The sequence below is a fragment of the Harpia harpyja genome, chromosome Z, assembly GCF_026419915.1.
Source record: "Harpia harpyja isolate bHarHar1 chromosome Z, bHarHar1 primary haplotype, whole genome shotgun sequence".
NCBI lineage: Eukaryota > Metazoa > Chordata > Aves > Accipitriformes > Accipitridae > Harpia > Harpia harpyja.
This window is the reverse complement of record NC_068969.1, coordinates 59,066,491-59,089,529: the sequence shown is the minus strand read 5'-3', so window position 1 is coordinate 59,089,529 and position 23,039 is coordinate 59,066,491. Positions and strand designations below refer to the sequence as shown.

General features: G+C 43.7%; 1 protein-coding gene across 4 annotated transcripts in view; it reads right to left on the bottom strand.

Annotated features, from left to right (window-relative positions):
• The window catches only part of SHB (SH2 domain containing adaptor protein B), a 75,308-nt gene extending 53,135 nt beyond the window's left edge, over positions 1–22,173 (bottom strand). For 2 of the 4 annotated variants that reach the window (XR_008233519.1, XM_052777252.1), the window contains exons 1-2: positions 21,181–22,173; positions 933–1,050 (exon numbers count right to left, since the gene is read on the bottom strand). Coding sequence is in view for 2 of the 4 variants with exons in the window: in XM_052777252.1 (XP_052633212.1) it covers positions 933–1,050; positions 21,181–21,753 (691 nt within the window). In the remaining 2 variants the exon portion in view is untranslated. The remainder of the gene's footprint in view (positions 1–932; positions 1,051–21,180) is intronic. The other 2 variants (XR_008233518.1, XM_052777250.1) reach the window with 2 other exon arrangements.
• Between the last annotated feature and the right edge of the window lie 866 nt (positions 22,174–23,039).

Sequence of the window (23,039 nt, the reverse complement as noted above, 5' to 3'; positions counted from 1 at the left end):
GGGCCCAAAACAGGAGCTGCCAATAGAAAAGGAAAGCATACAATCAACTTAACTGGGCACAAAATTGACTTTTACCTCATTAAGAGAAAAAGAGAACCTGCTGTATAAATCTGAGAAATGCACAATTGATCTGCACAAAAACGTGTGTTGACTGAGTCAAATCATCATACAATAAAAACCATATGGTCCCATATCCCAGAAAAGTTTACAGACTGCACAGCCAACAAGTAGGAAATGGATGCAGATAATATGAGAAAAATACACGGACAATACAGTCACATAATGCCAGGACAAGGGGTTCAAACAGTACAAACTCCCACAACAATACCACAATTAACCATCTCCCTACATGACAGAAGAGGAAGGATGCTACCAAGAATAGCAGTTAAAGGCTCACAAGGCATCCTAAAGTGTCTCATTTTGACCATTGGTACAAAAAAACATCAGAGAAGTGAGGAAGGAAGGAAGGAAGCTACATAAAGATGTAGCTTTGCAGCCCTCCTCTGACAGAGGGTAGACCAACCAGTCTGAATCTAATTGAGGAAAAAAAGGCCATAAGCAAGCTGATCAACTGTTTTTAAGTGAACTAACACAATGTCATGCTTTGGCCATCCCTACTACATACGCAGATGACAGCCTTGACATTGCCAAGCTGAGCAATACACACTCCAACTCCCACTGCTCCCATTTTCATCTTCCCACACGACAGTACAAACCATCTATACTCAGTAGTGAAATCCAGAGCAGTATTTTTAGATATCAAGGCATCTGCAGGCACCTGAAAAGCTGTCATGGCATTTACTGTTGCCTACCTAAGCATCTTCAGAAACATGGTTTTTCACACCAAAGGACATTTCTGTTTCATAGCAGCTGTAATATCCATGTGAACTGCTATGCAATTAAAGATCACATGTGCAATTGTCTTTTCTTACCAGTCATTATCCTCTGGGCTTCATACGGTTCCATATAGCCAGTGTTCTCCCCTTTTCCCATTCTGTTCAACTCACTTTTGGCATCAAACGGATCTGAGTAGTCATCAGCTATCAATACCTGAAAGACAGGAAAGTAACTGTTACTAGAATCTCTAGTCAGATGTGCAAACCAGAAGGCACTAACACCCTACCAGCAAAAAAACTAGTTTCACACAGCTGCATCCTATGCCATCTTCAAAGTACAGTCTGAGTTCAGAGGACAAATACACAATTGCCACAAATCAGTTACCAAATGGTGCTGAAATAGAAGTGTGCTCCTGTTCATACCAGAAACATCACAAGGCAGGCTCTCTGTCAAAAGATTTCTGACTAGCATGAGATATGGAATAATTGGGATGGACAAATTAGCAAGATCCAATCAGTCAGCACAGTCAATCCAGTGCAATTCTTATCAGAGAATTTTGCTAATATTCAGCAAAAAAAGCACACTTTCACTTGCACACAGTTCACCCCCTTTGCTTTTTAGGTTTATCAGCTACAACTGAAAATATTGCTAAAAAATTTTCAGAGAAATACTCAAAGGCTATTCTTTTCCTGGATTAATAAGAAGCTTTGTGATTTTAGTTCTCAGCTGAAAAGGAACAAGACACAAAACAAGCTGTTTGTTTAAACTTAGTTCCTTGAACCCATCTGTGCCATTCTTTCTCTCAAAGGAACTTTATATTTACCTGTATTTTGTGAACTAGGAAAAAAGGCAGCAAAAAGAAATTATCTTCAGAACAAGTTTCCTTCCCCCATTAGGAGACTAGAAAAATGTGAAGGTTAGAAAAATCTCACCCCTTACCCCCCATTACCACACTCCCCTGACCCCTGCAAAATCATTGCATGCTGTGTAAGTCCCATTGGTTATATAGTCTTTTTAATCAGCTGATTAAAGTAACAGGAATCATTCCTCCATGTTGAAGGGGTAAAGTTAATCTTGGTTTCTAGAAGCTGGCAAGGGGACCAGGGCAAAGAAAAAAATCTTCATATGAGAATTACTGCAGAGCACAGACACGTAATGTAGGACAGGCAAAAGAGTCTGAAGCAGAAGTAGAGGCAGGCCTCAGCATCAGAATCCCCACAGAATCATAAAATAATTCAGGCGGGAAAGGACCCCAGGAGATCACCCTGTCCAACCCCTCATTCAAAGCAGGGCAAGCCTAAAGGATTCTGTCCTGAAGGACTACTCTCTTTAAGAGAGATTTTTTTAAACAAGATTCTTTCTGTCCCACAAGTTACTTTACATCTTTAAGACCAGCACCAGTAAGACTGACAGCAGACTGCTATTCCAACAGCTTCAGTCTTTTCCACAAAGGACCAGGAGTACATTGCTAGCTAAGAGTCTGAAGCTGCATCTGCTTCTGTCTCCTGCTGCCAGCATAGCCCAACGGACAGAACAAAAAACAGGACACACAAGTATTTCCAGATCAAACACCCGCCATGGAGTAAATGAACACTGTATTTGGAAAGGCAGAGATCTCCTTTAAGATTAGGGAACAAAACACCTAACACACTTTAGAGCCACTACTCAGGCTCTGCAACACTGCCACACTCTGATTTTACACTACTTATTTTGCATACCACCCTCCCCCCCCCCAACAAAACAAAAAGTCAACCAAAAAAACCCCCACCGCATTCTTCAGCACAAGCTCCCAAACCCTGGACTACAGATGCCTCACAAGCACATCCCAAAGAAGGGACATTTTAGAAGATGTATTTGTTATCACTGAACACACAGGTGTGAGTGTCAGCACAAGACTTAGCTGTCCAACAGTCACAGGTTAACAGCTGGGATGCCAAAGTATCTGGGATGGATGTTTTAATTCTAAATTAATTGTGTTTTCCTCTATTCAAAGTTTGACCAGAAACCACCAGACAGAGATGGATAATAGAGGGAGGGAAAAACATTTCTTTCTCTCACTTAGTGTCTGAAATCACTGCTTCATTATTGTGAAAAACAGTTAACCCACAGGAAAAATGTCCCATCCCCTATGTCTAGCAACATATGCCCAAGCAGCAAATCAAGTGACAGCCGCTGCACACACTCTTTTAAGAAAGACAACGATGTGTATCACGCAGCAGTAATTTTTCCTAATCACAAGGACAGGTTTATCTCCAAAAGTGCTACAGTTGAAATGCCATCCATTCAGTCTCCTGGTGCAATCCTGTCAAGAGCTGCTGGATGGTAGCATGGGCTCTGTGCTGCTCAACTATTACAAATGTTGATAAGTAATACGTGCCAATCCTTAGCATAACTGTACTAAAACATGAAACAGAAAGCAGTCTAACACAGTTATTTGGTATTTCTTCCTCTCCATTTGCCAAAAATATACTAGGAGGAAAACCATATATATAAAATGCTGTCAAACAAGATAAAAGTCAAGACTGATTTGCTTTAAGCATAATGGCAACATATTCAAGAACTTACTGTACTGAACATGAACAGAAGGACTAAAGCAACTAACTTGTTATTAAGAAGAGATCTAAACAAGCAAAAGCTGCTTCTAGCCAAGAAACTAATAAAAAAAGTAAGAAGATCCAAACCCACATTATTTCATTATTGTATTTATTACTATTACTACATTTTATTATCTGTAAATCTGTACCAAATCAGACTGAGGCTGGAAATATTTCCACTACAGTAATCCCTGGCATGAAAACTTCCCCAGCTTGGACAGCGGGTATAAACTCCTCCCCTTCAGATGAATAATAGTAGCACAAGCACTATAAGATTCTATACAGCTCACCATAACTACGCTTTCAATCAGGTCACCTATCAAATTTGTCAGATTAGGCAAACCTGCTCTGTCAAATGACCACCCCCAAAAAACCCCACCCAAAACCAAAAAACAAAAAAACCCCCAAGCCACTTTCCAGCACTCAGTCAGGCAGAGAGCAGTCTGCTTCACCTTCCTGGAGCTGTGTATCTGTATTTCCTTAGTAAAAGTAGCTTTACAGCTCTGGGCTGTCAGAGGGCTCCCCAGATGACTGTTACTGTTTCCATATATAATAAAATCTCCTAATTCTCAGCCTAAATACAGCAGCTGGCCAGTGGCAACATTTGGTTTTTTCTATACTTGCTAACAGCTATAAATTTTCCACTTCTAGGAAGTCTCAGGTTTTTCTACTTCTTTAAAAAAGAAGTCTTCCTTCAAAAAGGCTTGAAAACCTTGAGTGAGTATGCTTGTTAGTTCTATTATAACATACCTCCCATAAACGTCTAAACTCCTTTCCACAACACCATTGCAGAAGATTATTTCTCCTGTTCTCAGAGATCCCAACCAGAAAAAGGGTTCCTATTCCACAAGTCTTTGTGCCATCTCCCCAGATATAACGTTTACCTTAGGAAGCTCATCTTCCAAGCCTATATGCAGTAGGTCAGACAAAGTACAGAAAAAGTCTTTTGATAAATGATAAGGTTCTGAGTACAAGAGTTTTCTAGCGTGGCACACATAATAAACAAAACATTTGCTTCATGCCAGAGGGTATGAATACATTGTCCTCATACCCCTTCATGCTATCCTCACAAAGCACAAGCTTGCTTATTTCATGCAAGTTCTGTTCACAAGCCTATGAGTATCCCCAGGTACATCCCTTGCATGTGCAGTGGGGCTCTGCAGATCATGATTTTAGTCACCTCCATGTCATGTGGGGAAGATCCAATGTGAGAGCGCCTTGCTGACACCTCTCCCCCATGGGCATGTAGGAACAGGCCTTTCTGTGTGATAATCAAAGTGCCTCCATTTTCACCAGGACTCATCAGTGTTGCAGACAGGGGTATCTGTGTTGTGTTTTTTTCTCCCAGCAACCTTTCAGCCACTGCCCAGCAAACTGGTCTCAATCAGCCATTTGTTTTCTGTGGTCCAGAGGCCCAGGCCAGCACAGAAGATCCCAGCTTAGGGCCTGAATGCAGTGCCCCTCCCACATCTTGGGTTAAGTGCACTTCCAAGGCAAATGGCTAAACTTGTTCAACTGGTCTCCAGATTGCTCCTTCATGTCAGTGACTGACAAACACAGGACAGGAAAGAGAAGGGAATGGATGCCATCCATTGTCTACCAATGCATCACTCCCAGAAGTCTCAACTAGTCAGGCTACCCAGGATCTAATGCTGTATCTGCCACATCTGCCTTAGACACAGTCAGAGGATTGGCAACATGCTGAGGTTTTGTAAATGCAGGCTAGAGAGGGCATTCACACACAGGATCTGATCTCTGAAGTGGGATACAGTTAATTTGCCTCTCCTCTCTGTCAAATCCAGCCACCTTTCATGTGGGTCCAATGTGTCAAAATGAATCACAGTTATCAGAGAATCCCCAGAAGGCCTCAGACACCTATTCAGATTCCAAATTCATGTCTCAATTGGCTGCATTTGTCAGGGCTATTGTTAAAGGCCTGTGGCTTACCTCTTAAGAGAATGCAAGATTATTAGAGCAGACCCTAAACTCCTACAACTACCGATTCGTGTTCTATACAAGCCCATTCTATGGCACCCCATACACATATATTATTTTCTGTCATGTAGATCTAGTAAGAGTAACCTGAGGCATGAGTAACTTCAAGCAAAAGAAACTCCAAAACATAAAGAGAAGTGCACTGATCAAAAAAGTAAGTGAAACTTGTATTTGAGCTTCCACAACCAGAGAGATCAACAAGCATTTAGGGAACACTCACAGGAGTTCTCCCTAGCAGGTTGTCTGTTAAAACACAAAGGCAAAAGAAAAGGAGTATGGCTCAGTTACCAGACCAGTTGACAAATTCAAAACCATAGCTCTAGCTAAAAGGTCAGTTGGCAGATACAAGATCAAAAAACAACCACCCCCTCCCAAAAATTAAATACAAGCTGAGATTCTGGTTTACCCCTCTAATATATATTAACTAAGGTCCAAACTTCACTATTGTTACATAGTCTTTGTTCTTCTACAGTCTTAAAAAATACCATTTAAGACCTACATATATTATTACATTAATACATGTTTAAATGAGTATTTGCATATGCAAAAGCATAATTTGCATGTGCAGCCACGGGAAAAAAACAAGGAACATACCTAAATGCACAATTTTGCAGATATCTCTACCTGACTAAAAAGCACATTTTTAAAGGGAACAAGCAAAAAAGAAACCAATGAGAACTTACTACACTGAAATAAACTGAGTATTTAGGGATAACGCCTCTCTGAACTGAAAGGAAATACAAAAGATTTATCCTTGAAACAGCAACTTCAGCACAGAACTGTTTGTTATTTGACTGATTTAGTGGCTATCGTGATTAAGGACACAGTATTCTGGAGGAAACCAAGAGGAATTATGATAAATAACATGAAGCAAAAAACCAAAAGACCTCTCCTGCAAGCCAGATCTTTTGGAGACTTATTATGGGACACTCTTTTGGGGGGGGAGATTTATTATTAAATATGATATATTATAATTTTATTATTAATATATACTTAAAAAAAAAAAGGCAGACCATGTATTCTTCTCTCAGCTTTTGTGACTGGCAATTAAGTCCACCAATATCATAGACAAGAACACGTGACTGTCAGCAGAGATATAGAAGACAAGAGCATTTAGAAACTGTGAATTTCTGTCAGAGAACACCATGGTTAACACATTTAACACAATGTAATGAAAATTCCTCACTGTGTCTGAGAATTCATAGTCACAAAAGACCACTCACTAGCTACAGTAGAAGTGACTCTATATTAAGGTTTTTTTGTTTTGACTTTTTTACAACCACCATGTGAAATTTTTGAGAAATACCAAATTTTTCTTCTTGTCGCAAAGTGATCTCCAGGTTTCACATTCCAAACATGCCCTAGGTAGATATTTCCTTAAAGCTCAGCCTGCACACAGAAGGACTGCAAAGTTTTGTCTGGGTTTCTTTTCCAAATGAATGAATACTTGCACTTACACTTCTTCCATGAAACACTGAATTCAAGAACCTGTTGGGTAATCCTCCCTGTAGGCCCAGTACCGCCTTTTTTTCAAAATAAATTTCACAGCCTTGGGAAACCTGCAAATACAGTGATCCATGCATGGTTGCATTCCCAAAAGGATCAGCAGCAGGATCAGGAAAAGTAAAAGAAGGATTTTTAGTATCTTGCTAATAAGTCAGAAATTTAGGTCATGATTCTAGAAGACTCTCTACAGATGGAGCTGTTGTATAGAGCCTTTCCTTCTACTCCTAAATTTGAGTGTTGGAAAGACCTGCATCAGCTCTGCCTCTGGAAAAAATCACAGGCCTCATTCATACCTTTGATTTCCAGAGACGGACACATTCCTTGTCTAAAATGTAACTGACGCACAAATTGGGAAAGGTAGCTCCTAAATTTCTAAGACAGATGTGGACTGGTAGCGAGGTGTTGGAAAAAAAGAAAAAGCCACTATTTAATAACAAGGTTTCAAGAGCTACTCCCCCAAACACAAGGCTTAGTTTTCAGAGAAGATGAATTGCTCTTTGTGGTTTCTACAAGTCCACATGCTCACAGTGAGAGGACCCAGCTGCTAACAAGCTGACATATAAACAACAGTTCTTGTCTTCTTGCCTCCCCATTTCTCTCCTCTATGCTTTGATTCCCCAGGCAGTAACTGCAGTTCCCCACTATCCCATGTGTGTTCCTACTTCACATAGGGCAATGCAGGCCACACAGATGCTGCGGCTTATAGTTTAAAGACAGAGTTCTACCTTTCCTCTCAGTAAGGAAAGGGTCATTCCTTGAACCGTCCACTTGACTTTTTAAAATTTGAAAATACACTGTCCAACATCCGCCAATAGATCCAAGAGTTATGGAAGGAAGGACAGACAGAGCAGTTAATAGGTATTGTTTCCTTCAGAAAACCAGGTCAAAAAAAAAAGTCCAACAAAAAAATATTTGTATCCCATGTACTGCCATTAGCAGAGAATGTTTTGTAAAACAATTTTCTACACTTCATGCACAACGCACAGCTACTCCAAAACCACACCTTATGTCTCTTTCCTTGTCAATCGACTGTTTTACTGTAACATTTACAGAAAGAGTAACATATCCAGGAAGATCTGTATCACAGTCCCTTTTCCTATCTATCACCATATGCTCTTTCAACTGCCAGGTTTCACATCACTTGCTCCACTTCAACACCGTGCCTAGCATACTGTTAGCCAAGGATAAAATCCCACTGACACAGGGCAGCAACGGAATGAGAAGTCAAACTGTATTCTTTGCCATGGGGCAGCGCTCTGCCTGAGTGTCTCAAAATCAGGCACTATAACCAACTGCTGGTAGGCAAGGACATATAAAAAGGTGTTTAGAGAAACAAACATCTCTCCTACACCAAACTGTGTCAGTGAGCTTGGGGCGTAAAGAAGCTTGTAAAACAATATAGAATAGGCATTTCTTCACTGATCCAAGCAAATACAATGGCAAACTGGCCATCACAAGATCAGACTGCAAAGCAGAAGTTCACTAGCAAACTTGATGGTTAAAAAGAGAAAAACAGATTCACCTTTTTCCTTTCTAGATCCTTTCTCCTCATTAACCAGGCTAAAAAGCCATTTACATAAGTGCCAATACATGTTCTTACTGTGCCTAATTTCTCATTTAGAGTTAAAATGCTCTTTAAATCAGAATAAACTGCATAACCTTATTCTGTCTACAGGTTTCACTTCCACATATACCTTATATTAGAACAGTCCTAATGCCAACAGTTTGCTTGCAAGGTTGCCTTAAGTTGGATGTATAAAAAAGTGTAATACAGACCTCTTTCCTTATCTGAGCAGTTTTGAAGGAAAAGCTGCAGGTAGTATCTATGCTATCATGCAGTAGTAAGACAGCTGGATTTACGGTGGCCCAACTGTTGAAACAGAATTGTGTAATGCTGTTTTAGCTATGCTTAATGTCTTGGTACTTCTGTGTTCACATGCAGACTTAACCAACCGAGCTCCTGCACACACCCATGTGAAAATTCACAGGACAATCTATAGAAGCAAGCACAATTCATTCCTTCTTGCTGAGCAGCACGAGTATTCAGCCCTGCTTTAGTGTCCTCACAATATCATTCTCCCCCATTGACTCACCCAGCCATGCCCAATTGTATACACATGCACTTGATCTGAACAAAGCCGTATTCATTCTTTCATGCTTTTGCAGAAGGTATGCTTGTACGCTTTAGAGACTATTGTCAGACTAACTCCACATTCACTTACTGCACAGATTCATCTACAGAATGGGGAAAACCACTCCAGCTTGACAGAGCTGTACCTTAGGTCCATCCTGCACTACTGTCCTTACAGGAATGCACTATATTAACATAAGTCTGTCGGCAATACTCAGGCTCCAGGGTAGGTTTTGAACATCAGAGTTACATTAAGGCTTAAGTTGCATGAGATCTCTGAAGACAATTAAACCACTCTTCTGCTCAAAGCAGGGGTCATATGAAAGCTAGACCAGGTTGCTCAGGGTCTTGCCCACACAAGTTTTGAAAGTCTCCAAAGTTGGAAGGTCCACAACTTTTTTCTCAGCAATATGCATGTTTATACACATAAAATAACACATAATAACTATAACTGTATATTTTATATATTTATCATAGTTTTGTATATGTATGTGTAAGTACATGCATACAATGCAGATTTCAGAACTTCACAAATCATTTCAACATATATAACAAGAAAACCTAAATTTACTTAAATAAAACTGGTAGACTACAGCAACAGTTTGAGATCAGACAGAAGATGTGTAGCTCAGAGCGACAGAAGATGCATAGACCAGAGGATGTGATTAAGTTGGCATTTGGATTCCATTCACAGATATTGTGGTTCCCATGAAGATGGAAGGCATGCAAGTGCTACTCTGACGGACTGCTCTGGATTCAGTTCAATAGTTTAGAAAAATCCTTCCACAGGCAATATGTGGTATCCACCATGTAGTTTTCACTTGTATTTAAAGTCAGAACCTGTAAGGCAATAAATCTGCTGTTGGCATTTTGACTCTTTTCACCTGCCTTCTTCTGTTACCCATGCAAACTCCAAAACTGCATTCACTTTTAGGTGGATTTTTTTTTCTTTCACTATCCAATTTAGCCTTATCCAACATTTAGCCATATACCAATTGTTACTACCTTTTCAGGTTAAACAAGATACCTTCTCCTTGTCTCCTACATTTATTAGCTTTATCATTCTGAAGACTTTAATTAGAATTGCTGGCTGAACATGAGAACACAACGACAAAAGAAAGTGTAATCATAGGGACATATCTCACTATTACCATTAATATTATTTGTTCCTCTAGTATTTTTGGTAAGCTAACACTTGTTCACAAATGCAAATTTAACTTTTACAAGGAATGCTCCAGGTTCTTCATATGTGACATAGCAATCTACAGATCTTGCAAGATCATGAATTGCATCTACACCATGCAGCTTTCTCTTGTTTCCATGAAGTTGTCAGCTGCTGGAACCAGGTCAAAGTCATCTCTACCGAATCAGCAAAGACATGTAAAAGCAATCGATTACTTCCTTCTCTCTCACAGCTGTCTTTTTTGAGTATAGATCCTCATTCGCAATCAATAGATAGAAAGATTAAGTGGTGAACTTATGCAGAAGCAGTAAGAGGTAAAGCAACTGTGAAACACACATGGCAAGCTTGTAATGGGCATGCCAGTGGTAGGACATGGAAGGCTACTGCATGCAGTGACATCCTTCCAGAGGCATCCCTGTAGCCCACCTGACCTCTCAAAGATAAGGCACCAACCTGCTGAGCAGCAGTAGGGTCACATGGGTCCTCTTTCTGCATCAGAAAGCTGAGGGGAGGAAAGAAAGAGGTGCACCCTTCTGCCAGCTCAGAGAGGCCCAGCTGTGTAGCTCCAGCCTATCCCCCTGTAAAGAGAAACACAGCCAGCATCCTGCTGTTATGCCCAGAGGTCTGCACACACTGACCACTTCTGAAGTCAGGGTGTTTCAGTCTCACTTCCAGCTGCCATTGCAAACTGTTTGTGCCCCCTTCCACCTTTGCTTCAGCAACAGAAGCATGTAGACTCCTCCAGCACACTAAATGCTCTAACTTCAGAGCAGTAGGAGCCCCTCTGTGCAGGCTTTCCAGCTGCAAGAGAGCCACTCTACAATACCATACTATAGCTGCAAGACCAGTACAACAACCTGGATATATCAAGCCAGCAACAGCTCCCTATTACCACAAGGCTTCTCTAGACTTAAGTGCCAAAGAGTGACCAACAACAGCCCCCCTGACAATTTTCCTAATAACACAATAGTGGTGGAAAACTCTATGATTAGCTTGTTCCCCCGCACAGCTCAGGACTCACTGAGTTGCATTACCCTGGGTGGAAAGTCACCCTGGAACCCCACACTCTCCTGTCTGGTGTTCAGCTTTACTCAAGCCTGTTTCATGGAGCACACAGACATTATAGCCCAGCATTCAGTCCACACTGGACCAGGGAAAAACAATCCTAAGACAAACCTCACTTCCTGACGGATCCCAACATCACAGGTCAGGACTTTCAACTGAAATTCCCCCTGGACTTGACATCTCCTAACTGTATGCCACAATTCAGCATCTCTTCGCCCATGCCAGATGAGCAGTTAAAATGACTTCCGTATTTAGCAGACACATATACCCCCAAGCACTCTCAGATGTACGGTGACAGCAAGCCCAACTCAACAGCACCTGTGTTGCCTCCAATACTTTCCATCACCCTTGAAAGCCAGCTGGAAACCATCAGCAACACCTGTGCAGTTCAGTGAATCCAGACTATACGAGTCATTTATTTCAACACACATAGCATGACAATCATGTACAGGCCAAATCAACCATCCATTGATTCACAGAATGTAGTGTTACACTTAACAGTTGGGAGCTGCACCCCACAGCCAAAGACCTCTCTGAGTCCCCCACTGGAACTTTCCCTGTGTGAACTTGATAACAAGAGTGCGGGAGCAGGGAAGGCAGGCATTTTTCTGCAGCCTTAGGGACAATTGTTCTTCCCCAAACAGAATGTAACAAGCATTCTAGACAGCTCTCAACCTTCCTATTATAATCTTGGAGCATATGGCAGTTTCTAGTTTCTCGTAGGTTGCAGGCTTCTGATCCTTATCTATCTTTGAGTCATTTTTCTAATCCTTGAAGTAGGAAAATCACTCGCGGGATTACCAAATCATCCAGCTCATCTTCTTCATTGCTGCTGTGATTTCAGTAACTTTGCACTACCTTTACCAGACATACATGTCTGTCAGCCACAGCAGACCTCAAATTAATTTCAGGTTTTAAACTGCCTCTAGTGGCTTTTCATTCTTCAATATCCCCTGCAGATCTCTGGCAGGGCAATCACAGCTATCACTATGGCTAACCAGCTTATTTCGTTAATGTAGACATGTCAGGGTATCGGAGACAAGAGAGGAGCACTGGAGGTGGAGGCAAAGCAATGTTCCCCTAATCTGAAACAGAGAGAAATTAGTCACATATCACAAAAGCCACAGCAAGCCAGACCAATGCTTTCACATTAAGTGGCAGGATATTCTCCAAGTTTAACACTAACCAAGCACTTACTCCTTTCTATACCGACCGCAGGCAGAGTAATACAGAAGACATGAAATCTAACAAGCATGAAATTTGGCATGAAATTTAACAAGACCAAATGCTGGATTCTGCACCTGGGATGGAGTAATGCTGAGCACAAGTATAAATTGGGAGAAAAGTGGCTAGAAAGCAGCCCTGCAGAAAGGGATCTGGGGGTGCTGCTTGGCAGCGGGCTCAATATAACAGCAGAATGCCCTGGCAGCCAAGAGGGCAAACCACATCCTGGGGTGCATCAAACACAGCATAGCCAGCTGGTCAAAAGAGGTGATTATCCAGCATTGATGTGGCCTCACTTTGAGTATTGTGTGCAGTTCTGGACCCCACAATTTAAGAAGGATGTTAAGGTACTTGAATGCATCCAGAGGAGGGCAACAAAGCTGGCAAAACAGCTGGAAGGCATGTCCTGTGAGAGATGGCTAAGGACTTTGGAGAAAAGGAGGCTGATGGGTGTCCTCATTACTCTCTACAGCTTCCTGAGGATGGGAAGTGGAAAGGGAGGTGCTGATCTCTTCTCCCTGGTATCCAGAGACAGGACAAAGCTGCATAGAGGAGGTTCAGACATGACATTATGAAACATTTCTGTACCGAGAGGGTGGTCAAACACTGGAACAGGCTTCCTAGAGAGGTGGTTGATGCCCCATGCCTGTCAGTGTTTAAGAGGCATTTGGACAATGCCCTTAATAACATGCTTTAACTTTTGGTCAGCTGAAGTGGTCAGGCAGTTGGACTAAATGATCGTTGTATGTCCCTTCCAGCTGAAAACACTGTATTCTATTCTAAGACAGGCCCCAAATCTGTTTGCTGGAACAATATTAGTTGAAACTAGGGAAGAAAAGTTGTATCTGAAAAGCAGCACTTCCTTTAAAGAAAGAGACTGCCCTAAAACTTCACTTGGAGAGAATCCATAGGAAGTAACACCTTCCATAACAAACTTCCTCTACAGCACTTTACTGAGCTACAATCCAACAATCTCTGCAGGGTCTGCACACAGAAACTACCCACAGAATATATAGCACAGCTGTAGGATGTTTCTATCTCATTCAGACTTCACATACTGATCTTCAAAACTACATTTGGGACACTTGTGACTTTTCTTTGAAGATTTAAGACTACCTTCTGTTGCTTTGGGGTTTATGTTTTTTTTAAACCTTGCAAGATTAAAATAGATCTTTAAACATCTCAGAAGAGCAGAGATTTGAATTCCAGAAGTGTAGTCTGTTCACACATGCTCCTCCTGTAGTTCCCTTCAGCAGCCTTTAGTCCATAGTCATAAAGAAATACCACACTATAAATTGTAAGTGGCTGAAGTCCCCCAGTGGTCACTATCACTCTCACACATAAAGCCTGTGAAATGCTTTGAAATCCTTTGGGAATATAGCCACTGATAATCTAACATCTAGTACTTTTGCAAAGCCACACAGAGACAACACAAGAATTCAAGTATTACTGTTTGACATCAATGTATGGAATTCAGCAACAGAAACAAAGCAGATCTGCAGGTTTTTTTAATCTGGATCAAACAGACTGTAGCTATTTTTTAGAGTCAAATATTAATAAGCAATTAACTTTAAGCTGGCCTTCCATCCCTCCAGTGGAAAACACCCCAGTCCACTGCAGCCATGAATGGTTGTTTGTTTATCAGTTAGAACTGAAAACTATGGTCAGGAAGTCCAAGTGACTGGCCTGGTAGATGAGGGGAGAGCAGTGGATATTGTCTACCTGGACTTCAGTAAGGCCTTTGACACTGTCTCCCATAAGATCCTCATATACAAGCTGTTGATGTATAGGCTGGATAAGCAGACAGTGAGGTGGATTGAAATCTGGTTGAACAATGAGTGTGGTGATCAGTAGCACAAAGTTTAGCTAGAGTCCAGTGACTCGTGGTGTACGCTATGGGTCAATACTGGGTCTAGCCCTGTTTAACGTCTTCCTTAATGATCTGGATGATGAAGGAAGAGTGTATCCTCAGCCAGACAACACCAAACTGGGTGGAGTGGATGAGATACTAGTGAGTCATACTGTCATCCAGAGGGACCTCTACAGCCTAGAGAAATGGGCTGACATGAACCTCATGAAGTTCAACAAGAAGTACAAAGTCCTGCACCTGGGGAGGAGTACCCCCATGCACTAGAACATGCTGGGAGCCACCCAGCTGGAAAGCAGCTTGGCAAAAAAAGGACCTGGGGGTCCTGGTAGACACCAAGTTGAACAAGAGTAAGCAATGTGCCCTTGCTGCAAAGAAGGTGAGTGGTGTCCTGGGCTGCATTAGGCAAACCATTGCCAGCAGGTCAAGAGAGGTGATCCTTCCCCTCTCATCATCACTGGTGAGGCCACACTTGGAGTGCTGGGTCCAGTTCTGGGATCACCAGTACAAAAGAGACACGGACATACTGGAGAGAGTCCAGCAAAGGGCCACAAAGATGATGAAGGGAATGGAGCACCTCATGCACAAGGAAAGGTTGAGTGAGCTAGGACTGTTCAGCCTAGAAAAGAGAAAGCTCAGGGGTGATCTTATCAATGTGTATAAATATCTGAAGGGAGGGTGCAAAGAGGACAGAGCCAGGCTCTTTTCAGTGGTACATAGTGACAGGACAAGAAGCAATGGGCACAGATTTAAACACAGGAGCTTCCATCTGAGCATCAGGAAACACTTTTTCCATTGTGAAGGTGACTGAACACTGGCACAGGTTGCCCAGAGAGGTTGTGGAGTCTCCACCCTTGCAGATATTCAAAAGCTGTCTGGATATGGTCCTGGGCAACTGGATCTATGTGGCCCTGCTTGAGCAGGGCAGGGCTGGACAAGACGATCTCCAGAGATCCCTTCCAACCTCAACCATTCTGCAGTTTTGTGATTCTGTCCTTGCAGTGAAGCCTAAGCCCCTGGTGCCAATTTCAGTCATTACCAAATGTCTTTTGGCAACTATTTGAAAATGTGACTTTGAATACAGATGGGGAGACAAAAGTTAAAGCACCAAGCTCGGGCTAACTGCTCCAGGACACACACCAGCCGCCTCTCACACCATAGAATGCTCAGAATACAGGTTGAAGAGACAGAAAAACATACATGCTAATTCCTGTTGTCCAGGAATAGGACAGGGAGACAACATCAAGATCAAAGTGTCTATGATTACAGATACACACAAATAGATTACAGCTGGACAATGCAAGCAAAGAAAAACACAGGCACTTCTGAAAAGAAAAAATATATCCCTTCTGAGTTTTGCCTAGAACTTTTAACCTCATACCTAATATCCTGTACCCCTCACCCTCTCACTCCAAAAGGAATGAGCACTTTGTACCATGTAATGAGCCCAGAAATTAAGCACATGACAGCTCAGAGCCTGTGTTCCTAGAAGCAGTGTGGGTCTCCTGGATTTTGGAAGATAGCCTAGCACAGAAACATATTCCTCTTAAATGCTTTCTGGTAAAGCAAGAGAGGGTACATATGAGAGAGTGACACAAGCACCTATTCTTGCTCATTGGGGGCCAAGTGAGCACAGTTCATAGGTATTAGGTACATAGGTTGCATGGAAAGGGGTGGAAACAGGGTAAGGTCCACCCTGCTCAGTTCCCTTATGGGCATTTCTCCTGCAGTATTAGCCTTTTTCAGAATAAGGCCATGTGGAACATGTTCAGTTACAGTCTCCCAGTAAATAGTTCAATAAACACACCTTAGCTCAGAAGGGGCAAGTCAGTCTTCTCACATGAATCCAGTAACTGAGGTACTTTCTTTCAATGGTTTGGATCTGCTTACTGTAAGGGTATACACGATACACTCTTCCAGAAGGCTACCACTCCCTCCCTCGATCTCCATGTGTCTAACTGCTTCATACTCCTTCCTGACAGCCTTTCCCTGCTTGGATCTCTCTGTGTTCAAGAGTCTGAAAATTTTGATTGTTCCCAGAGCTGAGACTGTTCCAAGCTATGCCATACAGTGCAGATGCCAGGCATACTTGTAACTAAACAGCCTTACCACATCACTTCAAACAGCCCTAAAGTCACTAAGACTCCACACGCTCAGGTAATAACTGAATATCTTCCCATTCATAAGACTGTGATAGTCCCTTAATCATGAGACTGGCATATGTGGAAAAATGCATTTCTAGCTGCAATACAGCAACATGAGATACATGGAAAAAATTCTGCATGTTGCCTTTATGTGTGGCCTTGCCCAAGGCATTCATGCAGGTTCACAAGACCAGTGGCCACTGGTACCTTTTTCTTGAGACCTTTGACTCAAAGGGAGAACCATATGTCCATGGGAACCACATGCAGAGAGGAAGACTGTCTCAGAGTAGAATCAATTGTAGAGTGGCATCCTGACACCCTGCTGCAACGGATTAAACATGGGAATAAGACAGAGTTACATTTGTAGTTTAGGATCTCTAGAAACTATATACTTTGATATAAATAACTCCAACACTGCTTAGACATCTTTCAAGTGTTTTCTCAGTGCACCTTGGAATACAAGCTGCAAGATTCTGTTAAATACACCTGACTTGTTCTCACTTGCAAGATCAAATAAAACTTAGACCTTCCATATGCAGAAATAAGACAAACATCTTCTCAATGTTTACTAAAAGGTTTTAATTATATACACATATTAATTATGTTCCATGGAGCCTAAGCACTTTTATGCAAGACCTTAAAAGTTCAAACAGCATTTCCATAGTCTATTGCAATGTCAGAAAGGTACTTGTTTCTTACATAATGGGGGGAAAGCTTTCAAGACAAACAGCTTTAGCCCTCATGCTTAGCTAGCAGCCAAATCTCTGCGCCACACACTTCTGAGCTGGATTGCATGAAACAAAGGGGTTTTTTTCCTTATACAAGTATAGAATTTGCACATAGACATTGTTTTCAGACCTTTGTAAATCAAGTCAGCAAGTATGCTGCCCTGAACAGTTTCCTACCTGATTGCTGCTGCCACAAAACATTTACATGCTTTTGCACTGGACCAGCTCTGCCTGTGCAGAACTGAGCTATTTTCTACAGCATCAGGTATGTCCTGTCCTGTGGAAATGGATCTTGCAACTTGCAGTGTCTTCTGCATTCCATATTGAGAACTGCTGCACAGTTCTGCCTCCACTGCACAGAGGGAGTGCAAAATGCTGCTCATTATGAAATAATTATCTTTTAAAGGACAAGTAGGCTATAATCCCAGCTTTTAAATCCTAAGAACTTCCTGCAACAGAGTATGATACACTTGCTCTTTGAATAGTGGTCCAGGTTCTTTGGCAGCAAAGCCGGGCAGAGAAATGTTTAGGTTCAAAAAGTATAACAGGTGAGAAAATACACAAAGTATCCTTTCACACAGACACTTTCCCCTCAACTATTGCTACTTTCATGGATTTACACACACCACACAATGCCAGATAGAGGACAGTCAACTCAGTAAGAATTCAGCTCAGTGGTTTATCTGTTGAGTTGATGTTAAGCCAAGTCTTGCATTTATTCTTAAACAAATACAGTAGCCGCCAGGTTGTTCCAGCATACAGCCACATGTTGCTCCAGCTTGCCTACACTCATTCATTTGCCACAGGAGAGCTAAGAAGTTAACATCTCCCAGGCCAGCCCTAAAGACGGAAGCCACTAATTTCTTATGTTGTTCTGGCTTGTCTACTCATTTGTCTGCCACAGGAGAGCTAAGAAGTTAACATCTCCCAGGCCAGCACTAAAGATGGAAGCCACTAATTTCTTATCCTCCATGCTGGAGGAACTGAGCTGCTTCTACCATGAATTCTAACATAGCCTGCTCTCCCTTGTTTGAAGATAAGCATCACTGTTAAAGCCCCCAAACCTGCCTGATTGTACTACCTAAATAAAAAAATCCACCCAAGAATTCGAATTCAAAGACATATGGCAATGGTGACTCCCTTGGGCATCTGTTGTAGAGGCTAGTCACCTCACTATTAAAGATGCATGGCAATTTGGGTTTGTCTGCTTCAACTTTAGTCAGTACTTCTACCTCTACACATCAAAGCTTCCTGAACCCCAGGTACATTACATCTCTGTGGTTACTTTTACAACCTGTGCCTGGAATCTTGCAAAATACGATCATGCCTGCCATTGAATTTAATCTCCACCTCCTTTACTCCCTGCATCAGCCAGTCATTTTTTTCCTGGGAATTTTGACTAACTAGTCTGTCTTTATTCATACTTTACCATTTGTCCTTTATAAGTAACCACACTAAACAAGCACCTTCCTGAATCTCCTTCCCATTCTAGAAAGTCTTTCAAGTTTAACACACGACTGAGCTGTCCAGCCAAATCTTTACTGATGACCAGTCACAAAAGTTATAAAATTGCTCACTGAATTTGTTGAAAACCACACTTCTCACTTCTCAGTTAACACATAAAGGAAAACAGCACTCTATCCTTGTAAATGAAAAAGAAAAAAAAACAGGTGCTGGAACACAACACAAGCATTTAGTGCACACTGTTGCATGGTTAAACACTAACATACTTCAGTAATGACAGACCTATACGGCAACTAGATCTTTTTTCATTCCTAAGGTACTTACTAGCTTAAGGTATGCTACCCACAGATTTTTTTCCCTGCAATGCTTTTAATATTTCTATCAACTCTTCTGAATGTCAGACCTCTAGTTTTTTTAATACCATCTTTACTGTCCCCTCTACTATATACTTCTTACAGAATTTTATTTCCACTGGCTTTATTTGCCACTGGACACACTCTGTTAACTAAATTCCTCATTTGTTCTCCTCAGGGAATGACAGGTGTAGGAGAGCAGCAGTTCTCTGCCTGCCCACTACAAGCACTGCTTATCAGGTTCACCTGTCGGGCTTTACATTTCAGGGCTGTGAAATAAGAGAAATTTCATCTCCATTACTGGGAGGAAATATCACAATTGAACAAAAGGCAAGCTATGTAGCTCCTCGCAACCAAATTCTGTTATGGGTGGGGCAGGCACACTTACTTTTTAGGCATAGGGACAATTTTATTTCTCAGACATGTTAAAGATTGCCTGTTTGTCACAAACAGTTCTCTCTCTCAGAAACAGAAAGAATGTGACTATGACATGAGTGGTCTACATCTTTTCTAAAAAAATTGCATGCTGCTCATTCAAAACAAGTTTTAGAACCTGCAGCAAGGGCTTGCGAGTAGCACACAGATTTATGGTCACACAAGGTAGCAGGTAACCTAGCAACAGATGTAGTTTCTGCTTCGACAATTGCTTCAGTAGGGTCTAAAACTGAAAGATAATAAAAAAAAATAAAATCATGCCCTATTAAAAAAAAAAGAATAGCAGTTGCACTTGGAATCATTTTGCCCCAAGCAGTTATTTTCTCTGACATATGAAGTTGCTGAAAGCTATTTGCCTAAGAACAGATACATGGTATCATCAACACAGGCAATTGAAAGAAGACTGACTATACCGAGACTGTAACATAGTGAGACTCTACTTCCACAAAAGAAGTTGCTTCCAGTCAGGAACTACACGCAAAATGACAGACATTGTAATAAATTCTAGACCTTTAATCTTGTACCATCACCATCGCAAGCTGATTTATTTGGAATTCCACCTGGACAGGATATAATTTATCAGGTTCATGGAAATGTGTCACTCACTATTCAATGCACTCATGTTACGTATTTAAACACGTACACACAGATCATTTAAATTGATAACGTTCAGCACATACTTAGAATTCCTGTGATGTGACTGTTACATGGAAGTAATGCCAATTTACAAAATGGAGGAATATTAATATCCAATATATGAAAAAACTAAACTATACTCACAGGACCAACAGATGTGGGGGGATATGTGCTGTGCTTCCAAAATAATTAAGGCTACTTCCCTCTGCAAAGCTTCCCACCTGTAACCCAAGTTCCTGAGCCCAGCACTTCCCAGTGCTACAGTATTTTGTTAATATTTGTAGACAACGACCAGTGAAAGATAGGAGAACAATTGCAACTGAGCCAGTAGCTATAGAGTTTGCTTCAGGTACCTGCCAGTTGGAAACACAGCTATCATGGAAGTTGTGATGCTGTTGTAACACAGGACTTTGAACTACTTCACCTTTCACACTGAAGTAGGAGGCAAAGAAGTTATTACTGAACATATGATAAATTGTCTCCTTAAAAACAGGCAGTCTGACTCAGGATAGCATCAGATTTTTCTTTTTTAATTTTTTTTATATATGACCGCTCCATACCACATGCAATGGGGCTGAGGCCAAAACTTTGAGTCAGAAGCACAGGGCTTCTCAAGTGACTCTAGAGGTCCCCAAGCACCCCCTCAAAGACTCAACATCCTCTTCTGAAGGAACATGCCAATCCAAGAGCCTTGATACCAATCATGAGGTTGGCAGTGCACTGTGCCCCAGAGCAGGGCTAGGCACACCTGCAAACCTGCCCTATCAGAAGGGAGGTGAGTTTGAAAGCCCAGAGGACAGGGCACCACCACTTCATGTGCCAGCTTTGCACATACCCTGCCTACCCCAAGATATTAAAAAGGGCCAGGCCACCCCATGATGCATGGTGGAGTGCAGTGGCCACTCCAGATGCATTCAGACAGGAGCTAGTCGCCTCACCACAAATCATTCCAGGTGCTGACATAGCCCCAGCCCTACTACCTAGTCTACCGGGGCAGGAACAGGAGCACAACACTTACTTTATCTTTCATGGCAGAGGGGACAGAGGTCGCCAGCTGCTTGGAGCCCTTGTTGAGCTTCTCGCCTGCGCCATCGCTACTCTCGACCTTGATAAGCCGGTGCTTGGGGGAGATGTACTTCACGTTGGGCGGTGTCGCCGGGCGGCGCTCGCTGTGGCTGCGAAAGAGGTGTGCGGAGCCGGCTGCACAGGTGGCAGGGGGTGCAGCGCAGCACGACGAGGAGGAGAAAGTCTTGGGGGCCGCCTCACCCACGTCCGAGGACGTGGAGTAGTCCAGGCGGCACATGGCGCGCAACTTGCTCAGGGACGAGCCGGGCCCGCTGTAGGGGTCCTCGAAGTCACGTTCTTTCTGGGCGCGGTAGGCGCGGAGCAGGTCACTGGTGTCGTCGCGCAGGCGGCGATGCGGAAAGCCGGGCGAGGTGTGGTGGTGAAGGTGGCGGTGCGGCGGCTCGTCGGGGCGGGGCGCGCTGCCGGCACCGTTGCGTTTCTCTCGGTAGTCGGGCCGCGGAGGCTGCGGGGGACTCTTGGTCTTGTTATTGCCCAGGCTGAAGTACTTATTCAGCCATTTGGCCATCGTCTCTCCCGGCCGCGGCCTGTCAGCACCGCGCGCTGCTCCCGGCGCCCCGCGAGCCAGCCCAGCTCACCGCCGCCGCCCGCATGGAGAAGCAGGGCGGCGGGGCGGGCTAGACGCCCCCGCTCCGCGCACACGCCGCCCTTCCTTTGCCAACGACTGGAAGAGCCCTGCTTAGGCCCCCGACTTCCCGGCGGGACGAAACCGCTCCCGGCCCAAGCCAGGCGCTCCTCCCCCGCAGCTCTGGGGCTCTCGCGAGCGCAGACCCCACTCCTCCACGCTTGCAGCGCAGCCCGCCCTGACCTCAGCACGCACTGGGGAGGCGGGGGACGCATCTACATGCAGGCCTCGCCACCAGGGCCCGCCCACCACCGCGACCGCGGGCGGGGAGGGCCGGGCGGGGCCGGGCCAGGTGCTGGTGGGCGGTGGCTGCGCGGTGCGCTCCGCCCTGGCCGAAAGGGGCCTGGCCAAGCGTCCCTCTGAAGGGGGTCCGCCCCGGGGCTCACTGCTGTCTCCTCGTAAGCCCTGGGAGGGACCGGACGCGCATCATCACCATCAGCAGCGGAAGCAAGCGTCTCTGGGGAGCGGGGGAGAGTTGGTACGGCCACTTGCTGCGCTCCGCAGCAGAAGGGACGCGGCGGGGGCGTGTCAGGCCTCGCCGGGCCGGTGCTGCACCGGGTGGGACCCGCCGAGGCTTCCGCTCTGCGTCCGTGGAAGGGCGGGGGAGCGGAGCTGCCTCAGTGAGGAGACAGGAGGCATAGGTGCCTTTCGTTTCCTAGCTAGCCTGAGGTTCAGGAGCCTCTGTCTGTCCTCTAGCCTTGTCGTCTGGAGGGGCTGGGACACCTGCAGCCAGGGTGATGTGGTCTAAGCCACTGTCTGCATAGTTCAAGCTCTGACTTTTCTAGTACTGCTACCTGTGTGTCCCCCTTCCCCTCAGTGGGGTAGGGGTTCTTACACTGGGCCCAGCTGGGCCCTATCAAAGGGCACCAACCCCTGTTGTTGGCTAGGGCTGGTGCTAAGCAGACAGGATATTGTGTATTTTGTTGGTAGGTGCCTTCCCCACATGTGTTCCTAGGTGAGGACGACAGTAAATTGAGTGCAGAGATGATACGTGTGTGAATCATGCTGCTCAGCTTGTGTATGGCCAGGTGGGTTTGTCATGTTCTGGGCCAGTATGGTTGTGACCAGTTAGTACTGCTCTTTTTATCTTTTGCCATGTGCCCAAAGGTAAACATCTAATATAGCAAGTTTTCCGAAGTTCTTTCTGCCCAGCTGTGATAGTCTCACCT